General features: G+C 31.6%; 1 protein-coding gene across 8 annotated transcripts in view; it reads right to left on the bottom strand.

Annotated features, from left to right (window-relative positions):
• trol (terribly reduced optic lobes) overlaps window positions 1-18,040 on the bottom strand; it is a 107,069-nt gene that overhangs the window by 73,745 nt on the left and 15,284 nt on the right. For all 8 annotated transcript variants that reach the window (XM_090103292.1, XM_090103319.1, XM_090103334.1 and 5 more), the window contains exons 2-6: window positions 3,839-3,968; window positions 2,798-2,864; window positions 2,417-2,496; window positions 1,873-2,035; window positions 283-455 (exon numbers count right to left, since the gene is read on the bottom strand). In XM_090103292.1, the coding sequence (XP_089959418.1) occupies window positions 283-455; window positions 1,873-2,035; window positions 2,417-2,496; window positions 2,798-2,864; window positions 3,839-3,968 (613 nt within the window). The remainder of the gene's footprint in view (window positions 1-282; window positions 456-1,872; window positions 2,036-2,416; window positions 2,497-2,797; window positions 2,865-3,838; window positions 3,969-18,040) is intronic.

The raw sequence follows: 18,040 nt of genomic DNA, 5'->3' as shown, positions 1-18,040 counted from the left end.
GAGGCTACTTTTTAATCCGATCCTTCAACTCCGTGTCAATGTTGAATCTAGTCACATGCATCTAATTGCTTACAAATTCTGAAGGAAAACTTATAAGAGGGTAGTAATATTTCTTATTAAAAAAGTATGTATAAAAAGACAAAAATGTTGTGTGGTTTTAAGAAACCACTGTAAAAGTGAAACTTTCCGAACACTGCTTTATACCTACTCGGCAGCCGACCGTCACGCGACATGCGCTACACAGGCCAAAAAGTTTGAGACGATGTAATAAAAGTTTCTAACCTGGATCAATGACAGTAGCACTAAAATCTTCATCAGTAACCGTGACGTCACCAAGATGTCGCTTCTTCCTGATGTGCTCGCGAAGTATTTCAACAATTTTGTCCGTATCTTCGTAGCCGATTGTGACAATTTCCAGCGTAACCTTACAAGAGAACTCGTCGGTCGCGCGAGATCTGCAATTAAGAAAACAAATAAAAGAAATTATTAAGAAAAGAGTACAAAGAAAAGTTACTAGACGCGTTACAGTATTCTTTTACTATATTACCTACGAGTATGTAACATATTGATATAGCTGTCATATTCTGTGTGAAACTGAGCGATGTCTATGTAATGTCACATGTTAATAATAATCCATACTTAATATTATAAATGCGAAAGTAACTCAGTCTGTCTGTCTGTTACTCAATCACGCCTTAACTACTGAATCAATTTGCATGAAATTTGGTATGGAGATATTTTGATACCCGAGAAAGGACATAGGCTACATATACATTAACTTTATGTGCATTTACATCAAACGAACATAGAGCTAGAGGAGCATTCTTCCGTGATCTTTTAGTGTATATGAAAACTTGTTGTTTTAGAACATTGCATAGAAACTTTTCGGACGCACTAAGAACAACGTAAGAATGCTCTACGCCTGTTTACACTAAAAGTATTTGGTAAAGTGAGGTTAGAATGAGCGTTGGCTTTTTTGATGTAAATGCACCGTTACAAATAAACATAAATATGTTACATGTTTAATAAATTATGCGACAGATTTATTATTGTAAGAAAATTCCACACTTGCTTCACAACGAGTCAGCATTTGTACGTACAAATAAGTTCAAATGTGAATTTCCAGAAAGATATTGGATCCGGATGGGATTACAGCAAAAGGTAGCATAGCTATGAGCCTTCATCTCACTCACGAATCATGTGAAAATTTAATACTTAATATTTTTAAAACACACAAAGGATTTTATTATAAGAACCATTATTGTATATGCCGAAATACGTACCAACTATGGAATTGAATTTTGGAAACATGTACTTATTACTTACAACGATAATTTTGAAAATATTAGAATGAATATAAATCACAGTTATAACCTAGCTGTTATCCGATCAGCTTTTAGCGGATTATAGTCATAAACCCTATTATAACACCTTGTCTATTAATTCTATTACTTGTAATGTTGTGATTGATATTTCCATTTAAACGGTTACTTAGATGAATAAAAAAGGAACACTGAAATGATTGTACACGCATAACTTTCAAACGACTTATTTTCCTTACTAATATTATAATTGCAAAAGTGCGTTTATGATATGATTTTTGTGTCTTGATAATTATCTCAGGTTGCCTGGCAGAGATTGCTGTGTAGCAATAAGGCCGCCTATTGTGCAAAATATTTGTACCTTATTATATTGTTCTACATTCCCTACATTCTTTTGTACAATAAAGTACAAAGTATTATAAATAAATAAATAAATATCTCCAGTGACATAGGCTATTTGGTATCTCATTGCAATGGGAATTTCCTTTGAATACGCAGGGCCGAAAGCTGGTTGATAATAATTAAGACACGACGTGTAGTGTGTACTTACTGTATCCTCACAAGGTTCGCTCTATGAGTCCCGGGAAGGTCCCGGAACACTGCGTTGACAGCTTCAGCGAGAGACTTGGAGAAGTTCTGGAAGGCCAGCGAGTCCCGGTTCGAGTAGTTCATTTGGTACGGCTCCATTACCACGAACGTGACACGGAGCGTCTCTGTAATGTTAGGGATTTTCGTAAGTTTTTGTGTTATACTCGTGAATTAAAAAAGTTTGGTTTTGGAAAATATTTTTCATTTTGTAGAGTTGGCTAGTACTGTATACTATTTTTTATGGCATAGAGAGACAAACGAGCAGGCGCACTGCATGGTGGTAAGCCAAGTGCGACGCCCAGAGCTTATGGGTTGCCTACCAGAAATAATGTTTTCTAAAGTTTATTTTCTAACATATATCGCGATTGTTAATACAATCAATTTTGAACCGTTATATCTATAAATGTTTTGATATTAAAAATTTTAAGTTCGAAACAGTAATGTAAATACCTATAAATTGTATTGTGTTTGTTATGTTATGGATGATAATAATATAATAAACTTACTTTCTTTGAGCTCCGGTTCGACTCGATCGGGGAATCCCGAGCCGCCGTCGACTTCATTGAGACTATCGAAGTTTTTGTCTCTGAAAGTAAATGGAATAAATATTTAGCCAATGTAGTTAGTTGTATTTAGTGTTGTATTTCGAATACGTTTGAAATGCAAGTAAGCAAAAGTAGTTTCAAATTGTGTGAAAATAGCAGAAGAATTCTATAAATTTTATAATCAATTGGAGTTTGTATGAATATGTTTATATTTATAATAAATAAAGAAAATAAATTAATATAAAATTTGTTATTACAGTAAGAATAATTTATTGTAAGTGCAGAAAATGTTAAAAAACTTTGTAAATAAAATAATAATAAGTAGGTAAGTATTTCATTTACCCGATATCTTCGTCATCCTCCGTGACATTTTCGTCGTACTCAGGACCCGGCGTGGAAGAGAAAAAAGCTGAAAATTAGAAAAAGCTCATATTAAATATCGTAGAAACTAGCTGTGCCCGCGGTGTCACCCGCATTGCTCCGCTCCTGTTAGTCTTAGAGTGCAGATGATATGTAGCCTATAATCTTCTCGATAAATGGGCTATCTAACACCGAAAGATTTTTTCAAATCGGACCAGTAGTTCCTGAGATTAGCGCGTTCAAACAAACAAACAAACTCTTCAGCTTTATAATATTAGTGTAGATTATCAACTAATTCTACAAATACCTGTACAATTTGATCTGTTATTTATGGAATTATTCTTAACATGTACTTAATCAGACCTTTTAATAACATTCATATTAATGAACGTCCGTCATTATAAAACAATCATATAAACATTTTTTGGGAGCTTTCAAGAGTTTGTCGGAGCTTATGGTAGCTTATATATTATTTTATAATTACATGTTTCATGTTATATATTATAAAAATAAACCACTAGAATGTAAGTCACGTTAAGCGTAGGTACTACAAATTGACCGTGTAACCAACTTCAACCAACTTCAGTTACGAGCTTTCAATAGGAACACGTGTAAACACGTGTAAAATATGTACTTGAAGCCCCACGCTGCGTTCTTTAGAAAATGAGTAAGATTGTATGTAATTGTTGTGTTGTTGGTAAGGCTTCTCTGGGACCAATAGAAATAAAAGTTACAATTTACGTGTTCAGTGTTTTGTCCTCATAAACCTTTAGACGTAAATATAAATATGACAAAGCAATATTAGTATGGCTGCTTAAATAACGCAAAAGTCCCGTGTCCCTTAGTGGGGTATGGGACAGATGTATTTTTCAGATCTCTGTTTCACTGATCAATTTTCTTTTTGGGACAAGTAGGTGATCAGCCTTCTATGTCCTGCCAGACCAGGACATTTATTTTTCTTCCCCAGGACCCCACCCTTCATCAACGTACAATGAAGGCGGTATAAATAAAGTATATACTTACACATAAAGTCTCGTTTAAGCCGCTGTAAATGGCCTCCGATGCCGAGACCTTTGTCCGAATCGTCTACTTCCAAAAATTCGTTTGAAGCGTCATCCTCTCCTTCCCAGTATATATCCTCAGCTTTTGAAACCTGCAATCAAATAAATTGTATGAAAATCTAGATCCAAATGTGTTGGTACCTACTTCATAGTAAGTACAATGACCCATATTTCATTCCTATATTTTTATGTTTTAATAGGATTCTTTTAATCTCCAAATTATAGTACTCTGTATACATTCTTTGTTTCAAACGCGACTATTTAAATCAAGAAATACTTATTATGTAGAATGTAGATGTATATTATTAAGAAGTTTTGTAAACCTCTGTTATTTTATGTACCCTACATAGCGCAGCGGTATGAACATTGTCCAAGATCTGTGCGTAATTATCATTAATTAAATACAACGAAAGTATATACCCAGTGTACAATATAATTAAAATATAGATGCTTCTGGGATGTCTCCAAGAATAGGCAAGTACGACGCAGTTTGGATTGGTCGGCGCGCGCTCGCCCCGCCCTACTAACGATTTCGATTTGGCAGCCCGCTGGGTGGCGAAATATTTCTACTGTCACCTTATCCCAATCAGATGACAATAATGCTAATCCTACAGTCATCTTCGGCACGATACCGCGACCTCTGCGTGACTAAATCGATTATTTATGGTAGCCATGGTCAGAAAACCTTGTGTATCAATTTTGATTAAGATAAGATTTAGGGTCTAAATAAGTATTGAAATTTTAACTTAAATATAAAAATTCATAATTTAAACAATAATGGATAATTATTATTTAAATGTTAAATGCTTATACAAGTGTTGTCGTCGTAACCACAAGTGCACGTTTATACATCGAAAACTTATTAATGGCTACTTCCATGAAATTAATATTATAGTCTGTAATATCCAATGCTAAAAATTAAATGAAGGGGATATTTTAATATACGTTACATTATTACCACTTAATTTAAAGAACGATCAAACATAACACCTACATAATATAAATCTCGTATATTTTTTGCAAGTATTTAAAAAGTAAAGAGAGGATGTTAAAATGCATACTTAATGATGTAATTATGACGTCAGCATTTCAAAGAAATACTACAATGTAATATATAGTCCATTTACTTACGTAATGTTTATTTTAAAGATTCGAAAAATTGTGTTTGAATCAAGGTCGTGTAAATCTTAGTATTTAAATGCATCATTAGCCGCCTACATCATTCCGCGATTCGCAAATAAATCGACTTGGAAGCCGCAATTAGAGAGAGGGACGTTCTCGCTATCGAGAGATCCCCTTGCAATTTTATATAGTCCAACATGATCCGTAGACAAGTGTGGAAAACGCGACTTGCAAGATAATGGACCTAAATATACTTAGATATTTGTTCTAGCCTTATAGAGGAATTAAGACTGCAAGATATATCAGCCAATAAATCTGACCAGATTTGGAACGTCTCAGAATGGTTTCCATACACAATTCGCTTGAAAATTATGTAACGTGAAAATAAAGAATAATATTAAACAAAAATAACAATTTTGTTAAAGCTTTCGAGTAAGTTTGTTTTGTAAAGTTTTAAGTTTAAGCTTACAAGCTTTGCTAATCTCGAAAGTTTCTGCAAGGAAGTATCAGCTCCGATACAATATTTACCAAATTAATATTATAATTACCGACTAAATTAAACTCATATGAAATGGGACAGGGGCTTGGTAATAATCTGTTCATAATAATTATTAGTTTCGTTTAAAATGTTAAGACGACATTATATCGTGGAAGTATGCTTTCCGTTGAATTCTGTAATGTCTCGTTCAGATCTACTTAGAAGGCTAAAATAAAATTTATAGCATCTACGAGTATGAACTTCGTGGTCTATTTAAAGTAGCTGTGTCGTTTATTGCCCTAAGTGTTGAATTTTACATGAGACTATAAAACAAAAACTCTTCTTATTGATTATATAATATATTGAAGGTTGAATTGGTTTAAGAAGTTTAATACTAAAAGTAAGTAGTTCGATAATAGTGACTCTACATAATAGTAAATCCTATATGTATAATCAATACAGTTCGTTGCTTGTACAAATATTAAATTGGACAATGAAAATCTCATTTAAAAGGCACGTTGTACGATTCTAAGTAGTTAATGTATTGAGGTTTAAAAGACAATTTATTATTGTTTTAAATTATATCCAATAAATACTGTAAACCTACTCGGTTTACATTAGCATAAAATCGTAAATCTACAAAAGGAGTGTTCTTGCTTGCGACACAGTTATTAAGCCAATCATATACAAATTGGACGCTTCATAAAACAAATATATTTGAAGATGTCTGTGGCTCAATTTAACTAAAACAGACCCTTTGATTAAAAAACTCGGTCAAGTACAATTTAAATTTCAATGGGACATAACTTGTTTTCATTATTTTCAATAGAACTGACGTACATGTTACATAATCGGAGTCTGATGCAACGGGAAAGCGTTAATACACATAATAATCGTATACATTAGAAACATAAGTCTGTTTACAAAATAAATATAGGAAGCAATATTTTATACTTCGTTCGAATTTTTAAGCGTTGCTTAATTATAATGGGTGGGCGCACATTCTGAGAACATCGGTATGTTATTTACAACTACAACTTTAATATATTTTAATTGCAGTCTTTCATTTACATCAGGGAGTTAACAATAATTATTAAACATTTTGGATTAAATAAAATAATTGTATTTTTTCACAAACTATTTGATCGATCGATCTTAATAAGTTTTAAAAAGGCAAAGCTATTGAGGAAGTGCCTGAGAAGTGCATTAAGCCCATAACAAAATTATGGGCAATAGGCAAAATATAGCATGGTATAGGAATGTTTGCTGGAAACTGATCGACACGTAACGTTCGTGGTTTACCGCGCTACCTAAACAATTAGTTAATTTTAGAGTTTATTGCTTCCGAACTAAAATAGAGAAGGACACATTTATATACTATGGTCAGTGACTCACGCCTTCATTTTTACGGTTACATCGAAGGTAATTTATATCATGTGTATTTTCAATGATTTTTCATAATAGCCAATGACGCGTATTGATGGTAATAAAATTATCACGCGCGTTTTCAAGCCTTTCTCGGATGCAGTGAAATGTTAACGAAATATATCACACAGCTTTTGGAATTGATTAACTGAATTTATTATCAGAATACAGTATAACGGATTTGCATTGAATCGGATTTGATTTGTGTATTATTGTATTTAAATAGTCATTAGTTATATTTATTTTATTTGCACGCGCTTTTGTAATAATTTCTATTTCTGGATTTCATTGTAAAATTAGTTATATCTTTAAGCATATTTATAAAAAATATTGGCAATGTAGCACTGTGCCGTTCATTATCAATTAGCGTACCTACTTTAAACAACCCTTCGTCTTTTTTATAATAAGTTATACATAATATTATGTAAGTATATAATTATTATGCTCTCACGTTTTTTGTTCGTTGTTTTGTTGTTAGTGATCATGTCTGAGACCTAATTTTGACACTTACTAGACCGTTACAAATTTACAATTGCTTTTCGATAAAAGCTATCGTTTTACGCGTGTATCAATAATTTAATTGTAACAAACATAATGCGCTTACGTCACCGTATTTATTGTTACCAAATCATTCAATTGTTTATGTTATATATTTTAAAACAAATACTTAACAAAAATAGGTCATGAGCAGAACGTGTTAAGATTATTATATATACATTATACATACACGTGTTTAAATAGTAAGCTGTTGATGTTGAGTCGCGGGATCTTAAACAGTTCCTTAGTAGTGTGTGATGGAATAGGATATTGTGCAAAATGACCCAAAAATCTGGATCGCTACAAAGTATGAGTGGCTCTCGTTGTAATCGTGGTAGAGAGAACTGTCAAATTTGTAAATTGTCTGGAAAATAGTTACGACCTCTTTCGTCCTTTCTTGCTTGAACTCCCTCTACGTCATTTGATATTAAATGCCGATCAAACAAAACAATTAATATGTATTTATTTTTTGGATTCGTTATTTTTTGTGTAGAGAAATGTATACCTATTAATTTATTCACAATGTATACCGTATTCGCAATGATTTTATATTATCTTTTTTATGTTTGTTTCCAGTCAAATCTAAACGTTTGGCAAGAAAATGACCCTCGAGTTAAATCCAATTAAAGAGTTAATTCAAAAATTAAATTAAATTAAAATTAAATCAATTCTATCTAGTTTAGATGTATGTTTACTTTTTTGAACAATACAATTCGCTCTACATTGAAAGGTTGTAGAGTTATAACATCTCAAATTGGGCATAATAATTTTCTTTCATGATAAAACCTTTGCGTTGTCCGCCCGTTTACGCCGCCTCTTGAATATCTTAATCAAATACTAATATTGATCTAACCTAATTAAATAAATTCATCCTACTTATTACTCGTGCACTATGCGGCCGGATGGTTACAAATATAATGATGCGTCAATCACAAAGCCGGAATATATTCATTACGTCAATATACCCTGATTTATTGTTATATTAACATTAGTTTCTAAAATGTCTTTGCTAATTTGCTTTATTGCTTTATATATCAAATGTACGAAATCTAACGCTATTCAATCCCAATTTAGAGTTGTAATTGAGTTTTGATTATATTATGATAAATGTACGGAATATAAAAAAAGGAAGATCATTAAAATTTAAAACGATATATAAAACGTGCATTATATTTTCTTGACCACTGTAAATATTTTAATTATCGATCCGAAACCGAGACCTAAGCTTTATGTAGGCCAACCTTTGGTGAGCGTCCGATTCAGACATACTTCAATTAGAAAGGTACCGTAAGAACATTCATTTGATACAAATGAATACAACCCGTTCGCAGGGGTTAATATTATACATATTGAGATTCTAGTTTAATTTTATACATATTGAAATTGAACATATTTTCCTCATGTTTTAAAAAATAATTCTTAAAAGTTCATGTAATTAATGTTGTCAGAGCGACATCAAGTTTGTATTGAGTCCAATTCTGGGAACATATTATCTTAATTTAACACTACTCCTTAAACTTTATGATCTAGCTAAAGTAAAAAGGCATTCTCCAATCAGGAATTTTAACCGAGATGGTAGAGCGATATAGAAAAAATAATTAAAACCCTTCTTCAGTGTGTTTTGAGGAAAATTAAAAAGCAATAACTCTCTAAAGTTTCCGATTACAATAAGAAAAGTGGCCAGTGTACTTGTCAGATAAATTTAAATCATATGTTAAGTGGTATGAAGGTTGAAATTGTGTTATAATTCCACATCAAAATGCAAGGGGTCGGAAGGATAGCTTACCTCATTACTACCTACTATAATGAAGGAGCGGCTCTAATTGAGAAAACAATTAGACACCGGCGTTGTGATTTTATATCTACGAGTATACTTTGCTGAAAATCGCTTAGGATAAACAAGTTTCCTTGTATTTTAGAACGTCTTAAATCCAAATAATGTATGAAAATTTAAACTTTTGCACTGAACTAACTTTCTGAAAGTAGTTAGTGAATTGCTACTTCATCTATCTTTTAATTAATTTCACTTTAACTTTATACAACTTTCAAATATTGGACACTATAGGTACATGATAGAGATTGCTGCTTAGCAATAAGGCCGCCTTTTGGGCAAATTATGTTTTTGTATTTCTACTTCTTTTTCCATACTATTGTTTTCTCATATTTTGTTCAATAAAGAATTATAAATAAATAAATAAATAAATAAATGAAATTACTAATAATTAATTACACACCTCTGTATATAAACTTCGTCTATAAGATATGTATCTTTTAGTTTTAGTTTAGGTTAGGTTTAGTTTTAAGTTTTTCTAAGATATAGATGTATGAATCTATAATTCTATATGCTAATAGGATTAATTGCGTAGCAGTATCTAGTCTACAATTTTTCAAACTGGGGCAAAACTTGACTTTGATGCCTCCTTCAAAGCTTTAAGGGGTCACTCTATAAATCATAAATTTCTTAGTCTTACCTCATGTTTGCATATATACATTATACATGATTACATTCGGCGTTTTTTTTATTTTTTCTGTTCATTATCAAGTTACGTTTCCTAATTAAAAGCTTGCAGATGCCTTTCCAACAATCAGGTACCCGTAGCCTCAATTAACCACCTTTTACAAAAAGAAATCGAGATCTGAAGTGCCAGTTAGGCGAGCTGTACCTATGAAGATCTTTGAGTAATTAAAATCACCCCATTGAATTTTAATAGAAATCGAGAACTAATTAGAAGATTATTCTGAATAACTATCGAGTTTTTAACTCAATGACAATTATTTTGTTAATACGAATTAAAGATTAAACGACAGTTGCAGTTACAATTTAATAATTAAAAATGTACTAAAACTCATTACAAAATTTTATACAATACAGTTTAAAATATAATTACAAGACACTCCGTTTTATAATCCCTTATAAGGATTCATCTACAGAAGTACGAGAAAAAGTAAGAATGAGAAATAATACGAATATGAAAGGTGTGTATTGAGATGTTGTGCCGATCCCACTCAGTGGGATGACGACCGCATGATGAATTATTTTGAACAATAGACAGACGGCATTACAAAGCTCTGTAAGCGTATAAGTCGATATACCTACATACAAAGATACCAATACTAATTCAGTCGAACATTTGTCATTAACTGTATTTGCCATTGAACTAATAACAGGACAAAAACATAGACATCACTTCAATAACAATTAATTTTCGTGTTATACTGAAAGCTGTAAGAGACAAACTAAATTTAGATTCAATATTTCATAGCATTAAGGTCGATATCGTATTTTCAATGAATAATTTCAGATACAACAAGGTGACTCAGATTCTGAGTATCAATGCATGGTTCGTGAATTGTAGGAGCCATCTATGTAATTTAGAAAATAATAAATATTTACAGTATGTGTAGAGCCACGTAAAAAGTATATAAAATCGTATTTATTTCATAGATAAGGCACGGGGCGATTGATGGCTATGTAATTACTAATTGCAACTATGTAGAGTGGTATTTTTTTTCATATTATCCACTTAAAGTAAATTCGTATTTTATAATTATTAGGTAGTTAATTGTCTTAAAAAAATTATTTACTAAATTTACAAAAATAGTACAGCTATATTTACTCTTGGTGACAAGTAATAATAAGTTAAAAAGCAACGAATAAGGTCACAAAATTAGAATCCACTTTATCTAGTAGATTATTTTAAAGAAATAATTTTAAACAATTTTAATTAATTATCTAATAATCTTAATATAATTATTATTACTCATAATCTTTACATTTAAATTATTTTTCTCAACTTTATTGTATCTTTTATAGCTCTATATAATATACAAGAAACATCTAAGGATTTTATGTTTAAGTTTACTATGATGACCTTCAAAAACTAACAAAATCACCTTGAACAATAAAACGCCAAAGCTACATATAAATATCACAGTAAATAACGTTTTTGATTGAACAATTACGGCTACAAACTTGTTGCATGACAATAATTGCGCTAACAACCAATACTTCGATCGAACTCACTATAAATAATCAAACGTAATTTTGTTGAAAGGAAATTTTGTAAATTTCAGATTTTGTGATCATCGATAGGTTAATTACCAATTTGTTAATAGTACTTTAAGGCTATGATGGTTTTTATTGTTGATTGTTTTTTTTTTAAATAGGAATACAGTAGCTTTCCAGTGCTGTAGGAATTTTTAAAATCCGTTAATAAGCTTCGGAAATTAATAAAGTACCTATAGTATAGTATATTAGTATAGTAAAGAATATGTGAAAACAATGTCAATAAAACTGAATTATAACGGTTGAACAACCTGGCCTATAGATAGCAAATAGTATCTGTGAATGGTGAAAATTAATATTTGACATATTGAATTTTAGCGGGAAACATCTTGGAGCAAAATATAGACGGAGTTGCGAATACGCCACCACCGTAATGGACTTGCAATTAGGTTAGGAACGTTTGCTAAAAATAGGGTTGCCACTTTTAGGAATTAGTGAATAGATCAATCAAACCTTTTATACTTTTTTTCCTGTGATTGGCGGTTTTATTTACGTCCGCGATATCGATCTGGGATTTTTAAACATCTTATGAGTTATTCTATAACCATTATTTGGTTAAAATAAAATGTCTAAAAAATAAAAATGTAACTAAAGATACGTATAGGTTTACAAATGTTAGGCTATTTAATAGATTACAATTTGGGCATATAATATTATGTATCAATTACAATTAAAATTATAATATGTATGCAGGCACTGTGCAAAGCCTTATTATTTGTATATTTAACAGAATTATTCATACACACATAAATAATATAATAATCAACCCTATTACTTTTATAGCTAAAGACAAAATCTTAATATATAATAACGACAAACCCCAAGGTATTAATTGTATGAACTTAAATACCAAAAAGAGAAACCAACGTCTAGAGTTCCAGTATGTTTGAACAAAAGATCATATTTTCCGAGTAACGTTAAATCTCGCATCACTTAGCACTTTGCTAAATTTGCCTGCTCCTATACAATGTGGACCCCTACTATTGTTTCCATTTTAGATCTCGATTCAATGTTGACATTCGTGAGGGGACGAAACATCCTTTCTTATTTACCCGTTTATTTCGATAGATATAAGAAAGTTTAATATAATTGAAGTGAAACTTCTTTATCGGGGTTGGAAAAAAATTTAGTGTAACATTTTTTCGTTACACGTGACATTTTTCCGTTACGCGCCATCTTTTTCTTATCCCTACCACGCGTGATTCGACGTATTTCTGTAAAGTTGCATATAGTATTTTTTTTAAATAAGGTCATAAAGAAGTTTCACTTTCTTACGTGTGTACACTAGTACACGCACACTTTTATTTTATTTCTTACTACTTACTACTTACTTAACTATTACATAACGAGAAATTTATTTACTCCAGAAATAGATCAAAAATTAATTAAAAGAATCCAGGTTCATAGAAATAGTTCTTCTCTGCTATATTTAAAGCTGTTTCAAAGTAACTTAGAAATAAAATTATTATTTGTATAAATAAGAAAGATTCATAAGAATTCAATTTGTTACCAATTTTATTAGAGTACTCAATACCTTTTTACAATTTATGCGATTTTAATTTTATCTCACAAACTGATAGAGCGCGATAAAATTTAGTTTACTTTCGGGATTACTGAGTTTGCTCTCCTTAGTTAATAATCTCTTCTGTTATGCGCTAATACTGGTTTAATCAATGCCACAGACAGCCCGTGGCAGGTCCAATTGATTAGCCACTAATAGCTAATCTATTATAACAATACCCAATCTCACTTGACCAACTAAATAATAATTTCTAATTCGGAACTTCACTAAGTAACTATTTTACATTAAGATAGCGACTCTATGCGATCGCACCTCCTATAATTATTATGTCAACAAATAGTAAAGTAGTCTTAATAATATTTACTTGTTAAACAGATTAGGCGATTCACAGCGTTCTAAGAATTGGTCCGCGATGACGTTATGTAGATAGTCTCTGACTCGTGAATTTATGGGTCGCATTAAATTATTTTATACTGCAAACCGCAATGTTTATTGCAAACTACAAGGATAAGAATTTATTTTGTTCTATAAGGATATTTCACGCAAAAACTTAAAAAACAAACATCACAATATACAAAACTATACCTACAAATTGATTTATTAACTAAATAATTAAATTTCAGTTTATATTTCAACTGAAATGAAACTGAATGAAAATCAAAGTATTGTTCGGAGAAACCAATCACCGATTATTTAAATTGTAGTTCAATTTTTAACAAATAACAAAATCTAATATTTGGATGAAACAGCGCGCAATATTCCCGGAAATATTCGATTACAATGAGAGATTTTAGAACGATTTATTAAATGAACTGAAGTTTGTTAGCAACCAAAAACTGTTTTATACGAATTAAATGGCACGCTAGATAAAACCGAATGTATCGATATATTTAAAAAAAAATTAAAGTGAATTGACAAAAATACGATCGCCAAATTCTCTGAATTCATGAGAGCCCGCGGATATTTACAATAAACAGATATTTTCACGAATAGTTAATTTTAGCCAATATATGCCTTTAAATGCCTATTTGGTACATATAATGGAAAATGTCCAACCAAATCTATATAAAAATGAGATCATTGTGATTCCTATCCGCTCCAATTCCTAGAAATTCCAAGGAATCTCACTCCATGTTATGATATTCAATAATATATGCACATACTATACAGGAATCAAATCAAGATACGTCGTTTACAAACGTATGCATGCATTAGACATAATATGTAGCAGCTAGACTAGTGATTCCCGATTCAATACCGGAGGAAATGAGCTTATGAAAATTCAATAAGCATTGTTACTTTTGTATTAAAAGAGAAAATATACTCAATGACGTGAATGACATAATGTGTGTATGACGATATTGTATTTGATGACAAAATAATGACACACATTATGATAATTTGGCCAAGATAAAAAAATCAACTTATATGTAATTGTAATCAGGTAGTATTTAAACAAGTGACTGTAAATTAAAGTTTTAGTTATCAAAAATAATTAATTGGGGTAACAGAATGACTAAGTAAGCGACTGACTGACTGCGAGCGATGAAAAATTAATAGATCAGCAACTAACAAACATTGACTATTATAGCCTATCTATACTAACAATTTCATCGGAATTCGTTCAACCGTTAAAATGTTGTTGACACAAACTTGTTGAGAAACTTATAAGCATATTACAAGCTTCAATACTGTTTAAGAGGTTGCAATGAAAATTTCGTGCTTTATTATGCATGTATTAGTGCCCATTCACCCTTTGTCGTATAAACTATAAATTTAGCAAAGTGTGCCGCGAGTTAAAAATGTATTGAACCGTAAGTAACATCAGTACTTGTTGAGGCAACTTTCTTTCAATGTTGTATTTCGGAGGAAGTGGATAAATGGAACATATTTTAAACAGCTTACTGTAATTTTGGGTTTATCCTTTCTCAATTCCAATGCTATATTGTGTACATTTTCATTACACGGCAAAAGAATATCGCGTCATTCACGATTATAAAATGTTTCTATTTACGAAGCTTAATCTAATAGTATCCTTATATGTTTTTGTTTTTATTATGATTTTGCATTATGTAACGTTCTAGAGAATATTCTAGAACGTTACATAATGCAAAATCATCGGCGTAATCAAAATGTAAACTATGGATTTATTTACGAGCAGTAACCGACAGTTTTTTGTTCGAACATTATCTGTTGGTTATCGTTACCAAATGCGCTTATACTGCTTTACGTAAACACGAAAATTCTATGACTTCTCTGTGAATCTTCAGTCATGATGTCATAAAACTAACACAGCCGACCGTGATGACCTTGAAGTCATATCTAAAGTCAACATATCAAAAAATATGCAACGTTTATTTATCTAAAAGTATACAAATCATAAATACAGTACTCACTTCGTCCTTTATAAACTTAGATAAGTTATAATATGAGTAGATACCGAAATTAAATTGGAACATAGGTACATATTATATTTTAGCAGAGCGTTAACCGACAATACCTACGTCGGTTATTTTAATAAAGGAAAAAATATTTTAAACCCATTTGTTAATTAATTATTTCCGAAATAACGAAAACGCAGTTCAACATTTAACTTATTAATGAGAATGAAATTTCCCGTGAACCGGCTAGTTTTTAATGAGGAGTAAAGTGTATCGTTTGGGAAATATCTTTGTATAAAGCCACAATTGGTAACAATTTAATAATCGTGTATTTTACTACCGATTTATAAAAGAATACGCTCGGACGAGCACGAGCAGAGTGCAATACCTATCAGAAACATTTCGACGCGGAAGTTAACAATATTGAGCGTTCCTATTGATACCTACGATAGTTGCACCGCCGTTGATGAATAAATTATTTGTGCTCTCATACACCGTTTAGCTATTGGTTTATAAAAATACCAGATTCTAACTGCGTCTCAATTTATTTTCATTATATTTATGTATTTTCATGTAATCTGCACTAATAATGATCACCGCTTTGTCAAACGCAGATATTGTCGATCCAATTAAACGGTCCGCTACAAAGTTCATATGCATAAGAGAAGCGTCTCGGAATTTGGACCGCGCTAGCAAAGCGAAACATAAACATTTTTTAAATGTATCTCAGCATCTCGTAGCGTCATCACCTGAGAGTCCTTTGTCACCGCGCTCAGCCACCAAGCAATTGTTAAATGTTCTCCGGCATACATCTCTTTGCATGCACAGCTGAAAGACGCCACTACAGGCGATTTGTAGCTAAGAACTCAATTAAAACTATGCGTTTTTACTTGCATATGTTTTACAGATTTCTTTGTGAATTACAAGTACTTTAATAATGACTTATTATATTTGATACAAGATATAAGATATTATGTATAATTTTGCCTTATTCAAAATAACAGTAAGCATTGCTTGCGTAACCCAGTAATGACTAATAATAATCATTCTAATAATACATTTTGTGTAAATGCAAACAGTTCAGTTAAAAGTAATTTACGCTCAAAAGCTGAATTCACAGAATCGTTGTTTATTGCAACGTGTAACATCAGTTTTCAGGAAATGAAGTTCACAAAATAGTCGTATTTTTTTAGAGAAATAAACTTGAAATATATTGAAAAATTTATTGCCACTGAAGATATTGAAGGCATTCGTTTATTTGTATGCAAATTGCAGATGTTACACGGAATCTGTTTAACGCACAATAATCGAACAAAAACATAGATACACAAATGTATGTCTAACTAAGTTATGCAACGTGGAGTGTTTGGTCTACTTCGAGTATTATATTTATAATGCATATTGCACACTCTAAGGCATATTTTATGTAGAGGTTGTCTGACGAGGCGGAATCGTTTCGATGACGAATGGAAATGAGCATTACTTAAATTTCAGCGCGTCGGCATTGCACTTCAAATGATTGTCGTGTTTTCTAACACTGATTAATGGTATGATAAAATTCTACTTCAATATTTGTAACCGATATCATCGCGGTTCGTACTAAGTAACCCATCATCTATTTAATATTTAAAGGGTGATTTTGTTTAATTTTGATTAAATGATAAAAGTTACCGGTCTGTTTTAAGGAACGATTAGTATTGTATAATGGATTCACGGAAGTTAAGGTATCACATTTAATAGCAAAAAAGTTATATGATATTGGCTATAATATTAGAATGCTGAAACCAGTATCTACAAATTACAAGTAACACAATGTCGAATAAAAATTAAATTAAATATTTCACCCTAAATACCTGCACACATCCTCACCACGTGAATAAGGCATCTATACATTTCACAAACGGTTATTCAGAATAGTTGGGAGTGAAAATTTATACTTAGTTTCACATAGAGCTAGTAGATGTAGGGGCGAGACGGTACATGCGGTACCTGTAGTCCTTTGTGACGTGTGAGCAAATCTCTAACACTCTCTAATGCGGGCTACTTGAGACACTTATCATTTAATGGCTCCTGTTCAACAGTTGTAGTCAAGGCTGACTTACACGTAGAAATGAAATATTGTTTTCACCTATTTTCCTTTTTTCTTTAGGAAGTGCAATGTATACAATAAATGAGGTTATTTAATATTTTCCCGCATTAGTTTATTTAATAAAACGTAACTAAACCTTCTCAATTCAATTATATTTATAGTTATTCCCAACTAGAAAGCGCAGTAATTACCACAAAACGTCACCATTGTACCACAGTATTACCATCCTACAGTATGGCGACGAATGTACTTGTGCAGAGAAACGGAGGGGAACTGGCGGGGGGTCGGGCGACGCGGGCCGCTTACTGCAATCACGCTGAGTTTGCATTAACTATCGCGAAAGGATGACGCAGTCGTATTTTTTGTATAATAATTTTATTATACATAGGTACTTACATACTCTATTATAACGCGCAAAAACTGTTCCGTTCACGGATGTAAATCTACATTGAAATCCCAGAAGGAAACAATATTTCAGAAAGATTGTATTAATTGTATCTGTTGAATTAAAATCAAAGCTATGTATATGTTGTCCTCATTATTT

Source organism: Colias eurytheme, chromosome 1 (assembly GCF_061535395.1).
Source record: "Colias eurytheme isolate Ceu_HAF_F1 chromosome 1, ilColEury1 Martin Lab GWU primary, whole genome shotgun sequence".
In the NCBI taxonomy this organism is placed as follows: domain Eukaryota; kingdom Metazoa; phylum Arthropoda; class Insecta; order Lepidoptera; family Pieridae; genus Colias; species Colias eurytheme.
Note: the sequence above shows the minus strand (reverse complement) of the source record. Positions and strands in the feature narration are given on the sequence as shown.